This window comes from Megascapheus bottae, chromosome 9 (genome assembly GCF_031878675.1).
Source record: "Megascapheus bottae isolate mThoBot1 chromosome 9, mThoBot2.hap1, whole genome shotgun sequence".
NCBI lineage: Eukaryota > Metazoa > Chordata > Mammalia > Rodentia > Geomyidae > Megascapheus > Megascapheus bottae.
Genome location: NC_143517.1, coordinates 22,731,079 through 22,751,248, shown reverse-complemented (window position 1 = coordinate 22,751,248; position 20,170 = coordinate 22,731,079). Strand labels below are relative to the sequence as shown.

The following is a 20,170-nucleotide window of genomic DNA, read 5'->3' as shown; positions in this document are numbered from 1 at the left end:
TGGGGCTGGCTTTGAAGTGGGATCCTTGAATCTCAGCCTCCTAAGTAGCTAGGATTACAGGTGTGAGCCACAGGTACCTGGCTAATATATATATTTTATATTATATATTGTATATATTATACATATATATTTTAATGACATCTTCAAAATACATGAAATACAGTGTTGGAAACCATTCAATGACTATGTATGCACTGGGTTTTTCATCTCTTCATTTCTTCTGTAGTGAAACTGAATGAAGATCTCGATCCTGAGAAGCAGTCTATGTCTAAGTGATAGACCCAAAGCCTGTTTTTATATTTTCTTCAAGAAGTTAGTACACAGCTCCATTAAAAATGCAGAACAAACTGGATGTTCTAACAAAAGAGTACTCACCCTTGTAGCACAGGTTTTCTCTACAGCCTCCTCCAAAACTAGGTGGGCAAGCAGAACAGGGCCTTCCATGCTTGTAAGGGGCATGGCCCCACCAATTTCCCCTAAAAGAAATGGTATATTCTATTAGAAAGGGCATGAATTACCAGAGGTTACAAAGTATCACCACAGTGAGATTTTTCCCAGGAAGATCTTAGTGTGTTCTGTTTAAGACATTTATGTCTTATAGTACAGAGCATTTTGCATTATTACATTCAAAAACAGATTTCGGAAATATTCCTGGGGCCTGGAGCATGGCCTAGTGGTAGAGTGCTTGCCCAGCATGCACAAAGCCCTGGGTTTGACTCCTCTGTATCACATACACAGAAAAAAGCCAGAAGTGGTGCTGTGGCTCAAGTGATAGACTTCTAGCCTTGAGAAAAACTTAAAGACAATGCCCAGGCCCTGAGTTCAAGCCCTAAGACTGGCTTAAAAAGAAAAGAAAGAAAGAAAAGAAAATATTCCAAACATTTGCTACATACACAGCTGAAAATTTTAAAATCAAACTTCTATAGAAAACTAAATTCTAGGATGGGAAATTCACCTCTATTCCATGAGTTAATAAAAGCAGACCATAAATTTAAATTTGAAGCTAAAACTAATTTTTTGGAGGTACCAGTGTTTGAACACAGGTCCTCCTGCTTGCTTGGCTTGCTTACTCAGCTGGAGTGCTACCATATGAACCATGCCATCAGCTCTGCTTTTTGATAGTTATTTTGTAGTGAAGCCTAGTGGACTTTCCTGCTCAGCCTGGCTTTGAACTGGGATCCTCCAGACCTCATTCTCCTGAGTAGCAAGGACTGTTGTAGGGATAAGCCACTGGAATCCAGATAAACATAGAATGTTTTTTACTCTAATGGTCTTTGTATAGATGAAAGTACATTTCTTGATTCATTTACAGTGGATCATCTCCCATCAGAATTACAATTTATGAGATAAAATATCTCAATTAGTTAAACTGAAAACAGATTCTTCACAAAGATTGTATCAGTCTTCATATTTCTTCTAAGCACTGATTTTGTGCACAAGGCAATTAGGCACTGCTATGTTAGATACATTACGTAAAAATATTAAGCATACACTGAAAATGATGAATATACATGTTATGAGGATACATTTACATCTCAAAGTCCACTCACTTTGGGGAATAATTGCACACCAGGTAGACAGCTTTGGGCCATATCTGTCCCCAGATATTCATGTTGTGGCACAAATTAATGGCACATCCTATTCTGCTACTTGTTGCCCACACCACCTACATTATAGAAAAGAAAGAATCAGAGAAAACAGACTGAGACAAAATAAGAGAACAACATATCAGGGAAGAAAACAAACAAAACACTGAAATTGATAGACCAATACTTAACCGTTTAAAATGAAAAAAGACAATATTTAAAGAGGCATTTTTCCTAAGATTTTGAGTTGTAATTAATTCAATTTAAAAAATTCTACAGGTGAATAGCTTAACGTGAAATAAAAATATCAACGTTTTCAGCTGGGTCCCAGTGGCTCACACCTGTAATCCAAACTGCTCAGAAGGCTGACACCTGAGGATCATGGTTAGAAGCCAGCAGAAGCAGGAAAGCCTTTGAGACTCATCTCCAATAAAGCACCAAAAAGCTGGATTGGAGCTGTAGCTCAAGTGATAGAGTACTAGCCTTGAGCAAAAAAAAAAAAAAATCAGGGATAGTGTGTAGGCCCCAAGTTCTAGCCTTAGGACTAACACACACACACACACACACACACACACACACACACACACACACACACAATCAAAATGCTCAAAAGTCCTGTTTTATTAATATTTCTATGAAGAATCAACTAAGACAGATAATTTTGCATCGTAAAAGAAGGCACTGGAATAAGTTTTTAAGTGTGTAAATTTCTTTCACATTGTCATTTAAGGCTAACTGTAATCTTATCATAGACAAACGCGTACAGCACCATCATCTGTGCTCACTATAATCGACAGAAAAAGCTCCAAAAACTCATCCTTGGAGAGCTTTGTCTACTCAAATTCACCTTCCACTGTTTACTCAAAAGTTCAGAACATATATAACACATACAAATGTGAATACGAAATATAAAAATGCTGATAACATGTTAAGTATTGCATATCATTGGTAAATCAGGTATACTTACAGTATTAGAATAAAACCCGGGAGATGAACTACTTTCTACATACAAGCACAGTGGTCATATTAAGACATATTTCATGAAATAATTGCAATATTATTTTTGCACACATTTGTGATAATTGTGTTTATTTATAAGAATGGGCAAACCCATTCCAAGCAATCAATACTTTTACAAGTTCTTCTAATAAGCACTTTGACACATAAGAATGACCTACAATCAGGAACTACAATCTTCTGTAGTTACACTAACTCAGGCCAAAGGAGTAACATGTAATACACATACCTGTGTATAGTGAGTACACACAGGACCAGAGCATCTGAACGGACAGTATGGATTGCATTCATGTTCATAGGGGTAACTGAAATCTCTAACTTCATCATACCATGCTTGCACATGAAATGTTGGGGGCCTATATCTATAAGAGAAAAATAGATACAAAGAACAACTTGGAGAAAATCTAAAACCAAACAAAGGAAACTAAATGATGGCATTTGAAAGAAACATATTGATGGAATTTGAATCTATATCCACTGTCATTATAAATACAACACCAACTTAAAAATAAGTGCAGTGACTGTGGATCACATGTAGGAACCAAATCTTTGAAAACTTGGCAGTGATGAACTGATAAGCACTTGGCTGCAAACTTTTTGTTTTGAGCAAGAAAAGAAGAATGTGTTTTTAACTACCTTCCCCAGTGTGCTCCTAAATTCTGTCCAATGGATGGCAGCAGGCTGGAGGGTCCATGTTCCCACAAACAAGTTTCTGCCCAGGATTCTGCAGACCTTTCCAACTCCACGTCCCATGTCTACAGGGCAAAACAAAGGCGGAGCATAACCATCCAATATGCAAATGAAGAATCGGGATCTGTCTACAACGTGGGGGCATTACTGGAGTTTCTCCCTTCTTTGCATAGTCAACAAGATGATCTGGGTTCTTATTACCTGTCATCTCGATTTTTAAATTTTAATCCTCCTGAGTCACCTCCTTGACATCTTTTTCTCAACTGTATGTGTACAAGTGTTTAGAGTTACTGAAATTAGCTGGGTGCCAGTGGCTCAAGCCTATAATCCTAACTATTCAAGTGACTGAGATCTAAGGGTTGTGGCTTGAAACTGGCCAGGTCAGGAAAGACTGTGAGACTCTTGTCTCCAATAAGTCACCAAAAAATCTGAAAGTATTGTTATGATTCAAGTGGTAAGACACAAGCCTTGAGTAAAAAAACAAAAGCTCAGGGACAGTGCTCAAGCCATGAGTTCAAGTCACAAGACCAGTACACACACAAAACAAAGATGGAAAGCAAGGGAGGAAGGGAGGAACACAGAAAGGGAAGGAGGAAGGGAGGGAGGGAAGGAAAGGGAAGGAAAATAAGGAAAGGAGAAAGACAGAGAGATTGAAAGAGAGGGGGAAGGAGGGAGGGAGAAAGAGAGAGAGGGGGGAGGTAGGTAAAAACCAAAAAAAGGAATTACAAAACTGATCACTAATATATTTTTTGTGACTCCTCTAAGGAATTCAGTAAATCCCTATACACGAGAACTCTAAAATGTTTGTTGCTTGTCATTAAACATGCTGTTCCTCGCTGAGCTTATTTCTTCTGCATGAATATCCCTGTCCAGCTACTTTGTCATGCAGACTCCAACTCTCTTCAAAATCCAGTTTTAGGGGTGGAGTTTGGCCTAGCAGTACAGTGCTTGCCTAGTGGTAGAGTGCTTGCCTAGCATGCACAAAGACCTGGGTTCGATTCCTTAGTACTACATATATACAAAAAAGCTGGAAGTGGTGCTGAGACTCAAGTGGTAGAGCTCTAGTCTTGAGAAAGTCCAAGGACAGTGCTCAGGCCCTTAGCTCAAGCCAAGGACTGAGTAAAAAAAAAATCCAGTTTTACATAGGCCAGTCTCTTTATTATCTTCTCAAAAGTTTGTTATACTCCTTAGTTTATCTTCTCAAAAGTTTGTTATGCTCCTTAGCTTAACTCCCATTGATCTCACAGATGGGTCAATATTCATTCTCATGTCTCTTTCATTAGACTGTGGGTTGCCTGGAGCAGTCACTTAACTCATGCTAGTATCTTTGACTAATGTTCTGTGTTCATCATATACATAAGGGGATGAATAAATACTTGTTGATCACATGAACTAACAATACATCTGATTTCCATAAAATGTATTGTTATAAAAATTCAGTGAGTGATTATTTTTAAATAAAGGAAAGATTTTCAATGGTTATCAAAATAATTTCAGAAGTTCTGTGTCTAGTAACTTATTAATTTGAAATAATAGGCAGTATATTAAGTGTGGTAGTGAAATTACAGATTCAGGTAGAATTGGGTTCAGTCTTGGCACATCTGTTACAGCATTCTGGCCATGTTCAGACAACAAGAAACAGTTTGAAGACAAGGGTTAGCAAATAAAGTTATGAGATAGTGATAGTGGATAGATAAATGATATTTATACATTTCAGTTACTCCAGGTTGATGGGTGACTAAAGGCAGATGGTAGGGGGAAAGTAAAGGTAAAGACTGCTTTGATGATCAAATGGAGAGAAAGAACATAGGGAAGGGTGCCTCTGTGTTTCCCTAGCAGAACTTCAGAGAGCATATATAACATACGAATGAGTGAGAATATATAATTGCAGTTTAGAAGAAAAATATGTACTCTGAAGTCATGAATTCTGCAATTATTTGCCCAAGATTAATAGCTATAGAAAGTAATACAGAATGAGAAGAGCAATGGGGAAAAGAGTTCTAAAATTATCAACTGTGGATGAAGATAGTAAAAGAAGACAAAAGAATGTGATCAGAAAGATAAAACACTTAAAAGAAAAGATATTTAATTACACATAAATGATGAGACTAGAGATTCAGGAATAGAAATGGGCAATAAGCTCGAATGCTAAAATTATCAACTGTGGATGAAGATAGTAAAAGAAGACAAAAGAATGTGATCAGAAAGATAAAACACTTAAAAGAAAAGATATTTAATTACACATAAATGATGAGACTAGAGATTCAGGAATAGAAATGGGCAATAAGCTCGAATGCTAAAATTATCAACTGTGGATGAAGATAGTAAAAGAAGACAAAAGAATGTGATCAGAAAGATAAAACACTTAAAAGAAAAGATATTTAATTACACATAAATGATGAGACTAGAGATTCAGGAATAGAAATGGGCAATAAGCTCAAATGCAAGTGAGAGGTCAAGAAATAGGAGGCTTGCTAATAATGACTAATTATTATATGTAACTTCAGGTCAGCAATAGAGAGGCAAAACCAGGCACAAGTTATAAAAGCAGAGGATACAAGGATGGGCCACTTCACTCAGTTTAGAGATGAGAGATAGGACAGAAGTTAAGAAAGGCTGAGACAGGGTTTATGAAATATTTGTTTCCTTTGAATTTAGATCTTAGAACTTAATCATGACCATAGACTGAAAGGAAAGACACAAGGAAGAAATGAAATGGAAGCATGCACACATCGACATGTACATAAGCGGGGGAATTCCTTTCCCTACACAATTACTCATAAATGAGCACTCTTCTCCCTTGCAGGGTACTAAAGATTTTCAAACTTACAGAGTAAAATTTATACAAGAATGTGAAAAGGCATATACTTATGATAATGCATCTTTCTTATCTAGAAAAAAAATCACATTTTTATTTTGTTTTGCAGTCATGTGCAGTATTCAGAGTGATCAGTTTTTCAAGACATACTGCTAACATAAATAATTATCAGGCAAGCATTTTATTCATCAACATCGGCCTGCTGTTAATTATTTCCACTAGTTTTTACTCAATTTTATAATAGTGCATTTTATTTATTATACAAATATGTACTTTAAATTGTTGCCATCGTTCCAACAAAATTTAGTTAGGTAATAATGACTTGGCCATTGTCCCAGAAAATGGACAAAATGCTGATTTTTCTTTTGTTTCCAGGAAGCAAAATAAATAATCTCTCCTCCAAAGTAAACAAATTTTCAGGCATATTGCCTGGAAAGTAGGTGTTCTTAAGAAACAAACAAAATTCTGCCTTCATTCCTGGAAGTCAGGTTATATGGGGGGGGGGTTGGGAGGGCAGATGTGGGTCTGTGTGCCCACATGCACTCACACACACATGTATGCATGTGTGTATGTGGTGTCTTAAGTCATACAGAAAAACTATCCTTATCCGCAGGCTTCCAATCTATAAGCTCAGGTTCAAAGGGAAACCTGGAACCAGAGGAAAATTGCATACTGATCCTAGATGGCTGGAAAAGAATGCCTAGAAAGCATTAAATTGCTTTCAAATACTTATAAAGGAGGTAGAAAATTCCCATTTCACTCTGAAGCAGATAGCTTCTCAGCTCTAATACCCAGAAGGAGACTGAGACCTCTCAGGCTAGGTTAGGCTCTCTGGTTCTCCTAGACACATCTTAACTAACCTGAACTAACTACCCAGTCACAGGGAAGAGCTAGAGGAACGGGCTATGTGGAGAAATCACACAGAGATCAGGAACTGTTGCAGATGGATGAGAATGCCCAAGCCAAGGAGAAGACCTGGCTATGTATAAATCCTCAAGAAGTAATAGACCAGGCCCCACAAGGTGTAGGATACCTTGAGTTGAGACCACTCAAAGGAACTCCAAGAAAAGTCCTAAAGACCCTGATAAAGGCCAATTCATTCTTGTTTGTATATGAGTCTATACTTTTAGATGTCAGTGTTCCACACAAATTGAAGTTAGGACTTTAAAAAAAAGAAGAGGTTATGTACCCAGCTCCAGACTCACAAATTTGTATGTTTCAAAAGTCTGTTTACATATCATCCATTCAGAAATTGAAATTAAACATAAAATATATTCAAACGCCTTGGCATTTATGAGTTGATCCAAGGTAACTCGGAAGGATCACTTTGAGAACTAGAATGTATTTATTTAGTGCATACTAAACTGCTTCTAAGATATGACGAGTAGTTTCATGTAAGCCATTTTAAACAGAAAAGAAAGCACGGTTAAATTATAAAACTGATACTTTAAGAGCATATATTATTTTAAGGACAAAGGTAATGGAGTGTTATGAAACTAAATCCACAACTCCATCAATATTTAATATTAATCAGTGACAATTTAAAGTAGCTATTTAAAGAATCTAATCAAACATCAGTGTTTACGTGAAAATCAACACTATACATTAAAAAGGTCTTTACAACATACAACCAGGCAATTGTAGTGCACACTTATAGCTGCTCAAGAGGCAAAGACATGGATGATCTTAGTTAAAAGCCAATCAGGGCAGAAAGGTCCCTGAGACTACATCTTCAATTAGCAAGAAGCAGGCTAGAAAATAAAGCAACAATGGTTCACACCTGTAGTCTTAGCTACTAAGAGGCTGAATCTGAAAATCTCAGTTCAAAGCCAGCCCAAGCAAGAAAGTTCATGAGACTCTCATCTCCAGTTAATCAGCAAAACACCAGAAGTGAAAGTGTGGCTCAAGTGATAGAATGCCAGTCTTGAGCAAAAAACATAAGAAACAGCATCCAGGCCCTGAGTTCAAGCTCATATTCCAGGACCAAATAATAAAAATAAAGGCAGGGTCAAAGGCATAGTTCAAATGATGAACAAGAAAGAACTCAAGAATTCATTCAAATCATGGTACCAACTCTCTCTCTCTCTCTCTCTCTCTCTCTCTCTCTCTCTCTCTCTCCCTCCCTCCCTCCCTCCCTCCCTCCCTCCCTCCCTCCCTCCCTCCCTCTCTCTCTCTCTCTCTCTCTCTCTCTCTCTCTCTCTCTCTCTCTCTCTGTCTTTCACACACCACACATAAACACAAACACATATATCACATATACAATAAAATAAAAGGAATTGAAGGAAGAAATATCAAAATCTGAAAACAGCATAGCATGGGTATATTTTTATTCTAAACCATGATATTTCAGGTTTTACAACCATCAAGAATCTAAACCCTTCCTACTTAAATGCTGGTTGGTTTCTATACATTTCTTCTTAAATTCAGGTTTGTAATTAAATCAAGATGGTCTCAAAGGCTCCCCCTCCCTTCCTGCCCCCCTACAAACTATTCACCCAGCACTAATTTAAAGACAACCTACACTAAAATTACCATTTCTTCATAGACATGAATACTTGGAGTATGCAGAAATGAAAGCATCTCTACTTTCCAACTACATGTGTAAGTTGGTTTTCGTTACAGCATAGCAGTGTCCTCAGTGAAGTTAGATGATTAAAAAAGTCATTAAGAAAACTACCAACAATATTTGTTTCCAAAGAATATCTTGTCTTAAGCCATCCAACATAAAGCCTTTCTCATTTCCTGTGTGTGGGTGTATGAATAGATTTAAATGTTGAGAAAGGGCAAAAATAGATCTATAAATCCATTAAGAATTCAATACTAAAACACTGTATTTCTGTAGTTCAAAATTATGCAGTTATCTAGATATCCATGAAAATATAACTGACAGTGATATGTGAATACACTAATATACAATTTATACCCTATCTGAATATGTGTTTTCCTAGTCCAGTAAAATAAACATCTGGAAGTCATTCCAAAATGACTTAGAAGAGATAATACTTTCTATCACTATTTGTCAGGAGAAAAAATGTAGTCTTTAATAATGGAATTTTCTCTATATTTTGGAGCTGAAAATCATTTTCTATCTTAAAGAGGATTAAATATTTTCAGGTCTGTCTTTTTCACTTTACTAAATTTCTACCCTTTTCTTATCTTCATAATTACAAAATTCATGTTTGAAAGTTGTTACTCTTTATGGATTCAAGATCATTACTGCAACACAGTAAAAAAGAGTAGAAGTCCAATGTTAGTCACAAAGAATATAGAAATGAACATTTCCTAGCTATTCGGGAGGCAGAGATCTGAGGACCATGGTTTATCACCAGTCTAGGCAGGAAAAACTCAGAAACTCTTATCTCTATTTAACAACAAGAAAGCAGCAAATGGAGCTGTGGCTCAAATGGCAAAGCATCAGCTCTGAGCAAAAAATAAGGGATAGAGTCAAGCTCTGGCTCCAGTACCAACATATGTACACATGTGTAAACACACACACACACACACACACACACACACACGATAAGTAGGAATCAAAAATCATTTTGTGGGGGCAGGAGCGTGGCCTAATGGTAGAGTGCTTGCCAGGCATGCCCTGGGTTTGATTGCTCAGTACCACAGACAAAGAAAAAGCCAGAAATGGTGCTGTGGCTGAAGTGGTAGAGAAAGTCCAAGGACAGTGCCCAGGCCCTGAGTTCAAGCCCCAGGGCTGGCACAAATACAAAATTGTGATGTGCAAGATCACATATCCAAATAGATTTCAGATGTTCTGGTTCTAAGTCTAATTATTAGATTAAAGAACAGTTATTTCCCAGTCATTAGTTTTAATGTCCTACAATATTAATAAATACAATACAAAGCAATAAAGCTTCCCAGGTAAATGAAAAGAAAGAAGAGCTTAAAAATGTTAAATAGCACCAGGCCTCTCTTCAGCTTAGTCGTGAAAATATAATGGAATCTGAAAAAAGGCACAGATTTCCACATGTATGTCTTCTGAACAGCTGAAAGAAATGCCAGCATTGTTCAGCTGGCTCATGAACATAGCAGGGGTTAATAAAAGTCAAACATTTGCATAGTTACCTTTTTTTTCTGAGAAATCTTTATAAGAGTGTTCTTGGGTGGTCATCACTTTAGAAAAGACAGGTCTATTAGTTGTGCATTTTATTTCAAATTTAAATCCCTCCCAATCCCTTGTGGTCTCCCATTTTTAAATCAAAAATTATAATGACAAATCTGATGAAATGATTCGTTCAAATGATTTTCTCTCTACAACATTCCAATTATATATCATTCTCTGGAACTAACACTCTTAGACAGTTTAGAAGGTGTCCTATCCCGATTCCAAATATAATTCCTTTTTATCCAATCGTTTAAGCCATTTTCTTGTCACCCAGACACCAAAGAACTAAATAAACAAACTGTGAAAGGGTGTCTGCTCTTCTGGTGACTAAGTCAGCAGGTATGAAAAGCTCTGTGGAAAAGACTTGCAATGCATTCCTGAAGATTTGGAGATTACTTTGGTGTGCTTCACCTGTGCTAAAAAGACTTTGTAGTTAGAGGGAAAAGGCAGGAGCTCAAATTTCAAAGGAAATACTTCATGCTACCAGACACACAGGCCCTGCCAGCTTCTGAGAAAGCAGCAGTACCTCAAGACAATGCACATATTAAGATCTTCTAGAAATTATAGAAGTGGGGCCTACAAGACAAGCCTCACTTACCATCTGCTTTCAAACCCACTCATACAACCTGGTAGTAATCTAACTATGTGGAGAAATGCTGTTTCATTAGACTAAAATTAATTTCTAAAAAGGAAATATAATATGCAAATGTACTCAGAAGATGATTTCAACTAAACTGGTTGTTTCAATATTACATGGGTCTTATTATGAAAAATGATAACAGATGCATGCTATAGAGAGATTGTCATTATGAAGTAGTAGCCATTAATTTGGAACAACTCTTACATTTTCTACAAGATGTCTGACTAATATTACATCCTCATTGTCAGGGCATCTATATCTCACCCTTCAACATGGGCCACTAGTAAACTATTTTCCTTCCAACTGACAGAATCCTGTTAAAATTTAGATTTTTATTCACTTGCTCAGGAGAGAAATACACTTTAATGGCATAACTAACACCAGGCAGGAGGATCTTCCTAAGTTGAACGCAAGCTCATTAGCAAATTCTAGCACCTGTCCGTTTGTATTTCTGATCCATTGTATTCATGAGAAACATTTGGCTTCTCCCTGGTACAAGTTTCTGAAATGTACTCATGTTGGTTATTTCTAGCTTCACAACTAAAAATATGATGGATAAACGAATTCAAAAAAATACTTCTCAAACTGATTAATATACTTTATCCAACATGGAGAAGCTGACCATCTACAATTTAACATTAAACCTTTCCCTTAAACAAAAGGTAGATATAAGAACAAGTACATTTTATATGTTTACGTACTTTTGAAACAAATCAGTTCCTTCTTACTACGTTGAGAATATTATGTTAAAGTTCCAGAATGAGAAAATGGCATTTGCAATCAATGAGAACCATGCTACTCTATGGTATTCAGTTTTCTTTGACAGCTAGAAAGCTCAAAGCCAGATTGGTGATTGCAGCCTTTTAATCAGATTTTTCAGCATTACATGAGGATACACTGTTAGCATTATCTTCCTGAACATAAACTATGGTTATCATGCAGAATGAGAACCCTGATATTTTAGTGTATGAGTGTATGCAGATATGTGTGTGCCTTTCAAATACTTGTGTTTGAATACCTGAAAAAGAACATTTAAGTGTTTTAGTTTATTTATTGTCATATAGCTATCCCATCCCCTACTGCCATGCTTAGTGCTACCAAAGATTCAGCTCCTCCCATTGAATGTTCTCAGGTTCTCAGGCCCCTGGCTTTAAGTTGGATTTGGCCAGAGGAAGATATGGGAAGTCAGGGGGTAATTTATATATTATTCCCTCTGATTCCCTACCTCCCTGCCTCTTTGTGGTGACTCTGTCTTCTTATACATCATATTTCTTGGTTTTAGTTGTCACCAAATAGTGGCATCCATGTTAAAGCCCTGCTACCCACCATCTCTTATAAGTCACCTTATTCTTATCCTGCTTTACATACAGAAATTTCCTCTTTTTGTTTCAGGTGCACCCTTGTTTATTTCCTATAAGAAGTATCTGTGAATAAAATATCTTAAAAGTTTTATTGGCTAACCATCTCACATTAACTCTTCATTTTAATTTATAACACTGATGGTATTCACAGGATAAGGCAGAAACTCAAATCCAAAATTTTTAAGCATTGAAAAATCAAGATAATCAGTCACAAAAATTTTTAATGAAAAGTAATTGCTCTTAGAATATGAATGTATGACAATATTCATTATAAAAACAAATGCAGTAATTTGTTACTAACATAAACTTGCATCTCTTGATAAACTAATGGGGAAGTTTTGTTAGCATTAAATTTCCAAGCTGATATTTCCAGTAAGGCTTTTAACAAACTTCAGGTTTTGATATCACACACATACATATAAATTTATATAGTACATAATATATAGTTTAAATATAGGAATCCTTTTAAGCATTAACAAACCCAAGTTTATAATTTGTATTAACAGTCTCACTTAAAAGATTAAAGTGTACTACTATTATCACATGAAAAATTTCTTTATAGTTATGCAGAAAAGAACAATGAGTAGGCTAAGAGGCTTAAGTCTCCCATGATTAACACTTGACAAAGCTCTTTTTGTGATTTGAAAAAATATGTTCACAGTAACAGCTTGGATGAGCTCATACCGATCATGGGGGGAAGACTTAACAATGTTCTGATTGTCTTCATCATCAAATGCTCAGCCCCATACCTCACCACACACCGTGACTATAGAGTCTTCCAATGCTATGTCAAATACACTTGATCTAAGCAGACTCTCCTCTCCTCTGCTTTACTCTTTATGACTTCCATACAATTTGAAACAATTAGGCATATCTATTGTCATCCCCTCAGTAAGATATCTATAATTCACTTTACTTTATTAGTTCTGGTAACTAGTTGAAATAAGAATATGTTTTGAAAAATTAGGTTCTTTGATCAGTTTAGGAATCCACTATTACTAGTTACATATTTGGATCAATACTTTCATAATTTAATTTTTTGTGCTCCTATGAAATTTTATGTAGCACTTGAAGTTCTTATACAACCTAGATGTAGCATTCAGTTCACAAGGTAAGCCTCAAATAGTCTAATTCGTTTGCAACCTGATCTCTATTAGCTACCATCTCAACACTTATCTCATTCTTATCTCCAGAAGTTGCCTAGATCAAAGTGTTCAACTATCAAATTAGTGATGCCATGCAAAATATTTGGATAGAATGGTGACTAATGGCAAATTAGAGGAGGCAGTGATACTTTTAATCAAAGGTTCTGACAATTATTTGACATAGTACGGTAAAGGTTTTCCATATGTTGAGCATCATGAAACAAGTGAATTTGAAGTATCCTAAAAAAAAAATCCCATACATCTGAGTGTAAACAGTCTGATAATGTTCTACCCTCATATCCTCTTCCTTCTTGCTCATCCAATCCTCAGCTGAGGTTTTTGCAACACAGTTCACTCAAAAGAGTAGAAACATGCACATAAAAGTTTTCTTTTCTTTATTAAATACACAACTACACTATTCTACTTGCTTCCATACCAATCATCTCAAATTTCCTTCTGGGATAAATGAGATGACTTCCTCCCTCCTATGTGTTTTCTCAACCAACTTATTCCCATGAACCTATAAACATAATCTAAAAAACATTCTCTCATTTCTGTGATCTCTTCACAAAGACATGGAAGGAAAAGATTCATCCTCTCCTCTCTCTTAGTTTTTATATGAGGGCTACCATTGTTGTTTTTGCCTTTCTTGTCTCTGCTTCATGCAATACTGTAAATGTAAGAGCTAATTATTGATCTCTCTTCTCTGGGTTTTGGGACATCAGACTCCTATCTTCTCTTCCAACCTCTTGCTCTGACTACTCCTTTCTGTCTAGCTGCTAGAGCTGCACTCAATCTATTTAAGTTCTGGCCCATAAAAATCTTCTCCTTGAGAGATGCTCACTAGTTTACTTAGCAGAGTTCCTACTAGTAGCTATATAGTATCTACACTTTTAAATTCAACCTCGTAATGACCAGCAAGTGTAACTGAGGATTGGAAGCCACCTCAAACTAAGACTGCCTAAAAAGACACCACTGATTTCCCACTTCCTCTCTCCTGCCCTTCTTCCTGCCTTAGCATATGCTTCACACCTCACCAACAGGATTACACACACCTAAGGACATTTCAGATTCCCCCTGAGCATTCACCCTATCCTTTAAAGTTGTCAACAAGATGATTCAGAATTATCAAAATATTCACCCAAACTCCCACTTCTCTCCATTTTTACCAGTATCACATTAGTCCTAAGCTACCATCATTTCTCACTCAGGAAAATACTGTGATAGCTTTCTAACTCAGCTCACTTCTTTCGGCCATACCCCTCAGTCAGACTAATTCAATGGCACCAGAAACAATTTTATATCAGTGCATGCCCAAAGTTGTCCAGTGGCTTTTCATTTGGCTCAATAGAATCAAATGTTCTTTTTTTCTGTAAGGTTGCAATGAGACAAATCTGGCCCATGCTTATAAGTCGGCCATATTTTTACTTCATTTACCATTGAGAAACCCTGGCCTTCATAAAAGTCCAAACTTATCCTCACATTAAGACTTTGTAATTTACCAATGCAAATACTTTAACAAATTCTAAAAGACTTACCAGGACTTCTAAAACTCATAAAGTCAACTTACATTCAAGAAAATGTGGAAATAATTACTACTTAGGCACCCTTGTAATAACAACTCCAGACAGTTATTGGCAGTTATTGAATTGCACAAATTAAAAAAAAAAGTGCAAGAACACAACCTGAGCAATAGCAAAGAGAGAATGTCCTTGAACGATTAGCCTTAGCTGTGATTATACTTGATTATAAAAAATACTCCTGCCAGGAGTGTGGCTCATGTCTGTAATCCTGGCTACACAAGAGGCTGAGGCCTGAGGATCATTGTTCAAAGCCAGCCTGGGGAAATACAAAGCAATACAAAGCCAAGAGACTCTTCTCTCCAATTAATCACTAGAAAATGGGAAGTGGGGCTGTGGCTCCAGGGTAGGGTGGTAGCCTTGAGCTGAAGAGCTCAGGGACAGTACCCAGGCCAGAGTTCAAGCCCCATGACCTCTCCCCCACACCAAAAAAGTACTCCTAATTTCTTATAAAGGCATTCAATATAAGGCCACTGAAAAAAAAACATGATAAAATTGTGTTTTCTCATTGAAAGTTAATTTTTAGATATGTTGAATTATTTCTTGAATTATTTATTAACTAATTTATTTCTTCTAAAGCTAACTTTAAACTTTTAAAGCTATGTTTAAAAGCTAACTTCTAACCTGTAGCTAACATGGGTACTACTGGAGAAGCTGTTGCATGTTTAATGAATAAATGAGTGAAGAGATCTCCAGGTGTTTTTTTTTTCCTTCAATCTGTTTTAGACCATTTTAATTCTATCCCAACTGTTTTTTATCCAATCTCCACTGACTTCCTTATTTTTAAATGCATTGTAACTGTCATAATCTTATTTCACTCAGGTTTTATAAGCAGTTTTGTAAATGGAGTTAATACTCTTTTATTGATTGGCTTTCTGATCTCCATTCTCTCCTGAATTTCTCCCTAATTCTCCATACCATTTCTCACTTAAAATAATAGCCAGGGCTCACACCTTAACAATCTCTATTTATACTCTTTCTTGTGAAGATATCATATCCCCTCTAGTTTTCACCATCCACATGTAGATGAACCCTAAATTTGTATTCCAAGTTAACAACAGAAATCAAATTGGTACATGACTATATAATTGACAAAATTACTTGGATATGTATGTAAGTTTAATATGAACCAAATTGAGCTCTATCTTTTCCCTTTCCAAAACTTGTTGATTTGTGTCCTATGTATTTAAAAAAAACATGGATCCTGGGTGGCGGGGGGAGATTATACAGATATATCTTGCATCCAAAACTGTACTAATTCAAAATGAAATAAATAATACATTGCATGATAATACAATGAGCATCTTAACAAAAACTAAATGTGCTTTATGGCTTATGCTAAAATTCTCTCTCATCTTCTATTAAAGAACATGACATAAGTTTGGAAGTAGAGGGAAGATTCAGGCAGGAAACAGCAGGTATATCCACCCTCATATTTGAAGTTTGAGTTTGAAATTTGATCTCCTGGGATTATGCTAAATATCAAGTCACTGCTCATTTCTAGCACCTCTGCAATCATTCTGGAAGATTAAAAAAAAACTTAGAATCCTCTCCACAGATATGTTAATCAAAATGGAATTGCCACCAGTTCTCAAAACCTTGTCTATAATTAAGGCTTACTAGACTTAGATATGGCACCAAATTCAGGGAATCCAAGTCTGCAGGTAGACTGGCTAGTCAAGGTCAATTTCATTAGTCTTGCCACAAAACTTTCTCAAATTGTTCAAGTTAATTTCAGGATTATAAATAGGTCACATTCACTCTTGCCACTTCTCATCACCTTCATGGCTGTCACTAGTCTAGCCATCACAACTTGGATAATCGCAATTTTTTTCTCTCTGCCCACACACTTGCCCTGACTTTCACCAGCTAAAGTCCATTCTGACAAAGCAACAATAATCCTAAGTAGAACCTCAGGTCCTCCTCTGTTCAAATGCTCAATTAAACTTCTTATCACCAAATAAAAATGAAAGTCTTTACAAGTACCTATAGATTCTTTTCCAGTTAAATCTGTGACTTCAGTTTTACAGCTTCACCCATCTGGGTTAATTTGTTGATTCTCATTTCTTGTCTTCATGTTTTCAGTGCAAGAGAGAATGTGTGCAATGGTCACTGATGAGCCCCAGGCAAGGCCAGGCATATAATCTCCCAAGGGATGCTTTAATGATGGAATGAATAACAGAAAGTATCACCACATCTCTTTCCTGGTCTTTGTAAAGTCCTAGATAAATTGCCCACATTTAAGGATTTCAGAGAGTTACTCCAGGAGTAACTCTAAATTCCATAAAACTGGATTGCAATGTGACTTTCTTCTTCCACTACGCCCATTCACAGTGGAACTTCCAAAAGGAAAATACAGGTAAGTGCCATTAGCTTTACTATTAAAAAAAATTCAGCCAAGAGCCAGTGGCTCATGCCCAGAATCCTAACTACTCAGGAGGCCAAAATCTGAGGATTACTGTTCAAAAGGGCCAGTGCTCAAATTTGGCTGAACACCTGTAATCCTAGGAAGCTGAGATCTAAGGATTGCAGTTCAAAACTAGCTCGGGCATGAAAGTCCCCAAGACTCTTATTTTCAATTAACCACCAGAAAACAGGAAGTGGTGCTGTGGCTCAAAGGGATAGAGTGCTAGCCTTGAGCTGAAGATCTTAGGGGCAAGCCCCACAATCAACAACAAACAAAAAAGAAGAGAGAGAGAGAGAGAGAGAGAGAGAGAGAGAGAGAGAGAGAGAGAGAGAGAGAGAGAGAGAGAGAGAGAGAGAGAGAGAGAGAGAGAGGCTGTAACAAGTTTAAATGGTATTTCACAAAATAATCAAGGAATTTCATATATCTTTAAGTGCATATACATACTGTATTTACAAGTTAAAAATACTTAGCTTTTGAAAATTACTACACAAGTAGCAATATTCAGAGAAAACGACTGCCACAGGACTCAAGAGGTCAAGAGGTACAAAAAAACTTAACTGCAATAAATTTCTGAGACACTTTGGTTAAGTAATATGCAAACACTAAGGTATACACAAATAAGCTCTGAAGCCAACATCTCTTCATCTGCATTCTGAATATATGCTGCTGATGACAAAAAATTATAGATACTATGTATGGACTTAGTGCTAGGAAATGGAACAACTCACTAGCTAAAGATCATTTTTGCAAATCTTAACCGGCATCTCTCTGTTAAACAATCTTGATTTCTAATGTCTAGTTTCTGGAATCATGTGTTATACTGAAACAGAAGAAATAAACCAAAACCACCTGTTTCCAATATTAAGCACAGCCACAGAAAGATGTGACAGACTGGAGCCGAGCCATCAACTGCTTCAAATGTGTACTGCAGACCGAAAGTGTCACCAATCTCTGGGTCTTTGGTTGACACACGACTCCTGCCTGGTATTCAAATGCATTTTGTTTTACATGTGAAAAGATGTTGGACCAAATCTTTCCTACATCATCTCTCATATGTGGATTTAGTATAAGATTGCACAGTGTTCAATCCTCCAGCTTTGTGCCAACAGAGACATAGAAATTGTGGTCATAGTAGGAAGTGGTTTATATAATTGGACTTGGTGCTGTTTTTAAGTCAAGTGCCTTGGTTGCTAAAGTGCATTCTAGACATAGGTACATTGTGCATGGAAGCAAATCATTTGAATTTAGGTCATTTTATCATGTTTTAAGGAATTCTACATTAAAATTTTATAGTAGAAGCTGGGTACAATTGGGTGTACTTTCCACTAACGTGACCTAGTCTGAGATATGGAAGATTGTGGCTCTAAGCCAGCCAGGACAAAAAAAAGGTTGTACACCCCATCTTGATGGAAGAAACTGAATGTAATGGTAGGAGCCTGTCTTCACAGATATAGCGAGAAGTGTCAAATAGAGATTGCAGTTCACATAGAGTCCAGACAAAAAGTGATACCTATCTTTAAAAATGTACAAAATGAGAGGTATGGTTTACCAGTACAACACCTACATCGCAAGCACAAGTCTCTGATTTCAAACATCATACCTCTCCCCTCCCAATAATTAGTTATAACAAGAAGTAAATATCCATTATGTATATCTATAGTATATGGCACATTTTAACATCCTATGAAAATTAATACAGAAAAACTTCATAATTATTTGATGCACTTATGCCTGTTTCTCAAGTGTTTTCAATTCCAACAATATCTCTGGTTTTGGTGATATCCTATATTTAAATTTTTGTAAAGCAGATAGGCAGGCAGGTGAAGGTAGAGGAATAGAATCAGGCATTTACAGTTTTCTTTATGACATCTTCTGCTTGATGTTATTATACAATGAAATCACATGGAGATGATTCCATGGAGAGGAGGAAATAAGAGAAAGAATACAGAAAGGGTTGCTCAATGGATATACAGGCCAGTGTCATGAATCTATGCTATTTAAAATTTTAAAAAATTGGTAAAGCCCTGGAGGGAGGAAGAAAGCCAATGGGTCTCAAAGAAAGCAGACCCATTCAACAATATTTAATGTTTGATTTCATCATAACCTCTGCACTTATATTTTTCCACCAATTTTACATATGAGAGAAACAATGGTCAGAATAACAGAAAATGGCCAAGAGTTCACAGTCCAAACAGGACACCCCTGACTCATTCCTGTAATCCTAGCTACTCAGGAGGCTCAGATCTGAGAATCAATGTGAGAAGTGGCCTGAGCAGACAAATCCAAGAGACTTACCTCCAAGTAACTAGCAAACAAATGGGAAGTAGAGCTATGGTTCAAGTGATAGAGTGCTAGCCTTAAGAGAAAATGCTAAGCAAAAATGAGTACCTCAATTCAATGCACAATACCTGCAATCTTAGCTACTCAGGAGACTGAGATCTGAGGATCGAGGTTCAAGGCCAGCCCAAACACGAAAGCCCATGAGACTCTGATCTCCAATTAACCACCAGAAAACTGGAAGTGGTACTGTGGCTCAACATGATATTGTGGCCAGGCTCAGAGACAGTGGCCAGGCTCAGAGTTCAAGTCCCATGACTGACAAAAAAAAAAAAAAGAGTTCACATGTCAGTAAGCAGCAGAGATAAGAGAGGAAGCTGCTGTTTCCTAGCTGTGAAGTCACTCCACTGCTTTTTACAGCAACAGCTTCCTGAGTGGCCCAGGTGGCCCAAAAGTTCTAGTTTTTCAATTTACCTGGGTAGTCTCTCTTCTTAAGATGACTGGGTCCTCTCACCAACAACTCATTTCTTTC

At 36.7% G+C, this 20,170-nt stretch overlaps 1 protein-coding gene across 2 annotated transcripts in view; it reads right to left on the bottom strand.

Moving 5' to 3' along the window:
- The window catches only part of Crispld1 (cysteine rich secretory protein LCCL domain containing 1), a 39,932-nt gene that overhangs the window by 16,860 nt on the left and 2,902 nt on the right, over window positions 1-20,170 (bottom strand). The window contains exons 2-5 of one of the 2 annotated variants that reach the window (XM_090338675.1): window positions 3,240-3,358; window positions 2,833-2,965; window positions 1,551-1,666; window positions 376-476 (exon numbers count right to left, since the gene is read on the bottom strand). In XM_090338675.1, coding sequence (XP_090194801.1) covers window positions 376-476; window positions 1,551-1,666; window positions 2,833-2,965; window positions 3,240-3,358 — 469 coding nt within the window. Of the gene's footprint in view, window positions 1-375; window positions 477-1,550; window positions 1,667-2,832; window positions 2,966-3,239; window positions 3,359-20,170 lie in introns of those variants that run through there. The other variant, XM_090338676.1, reaches the window with a different exon arrangement.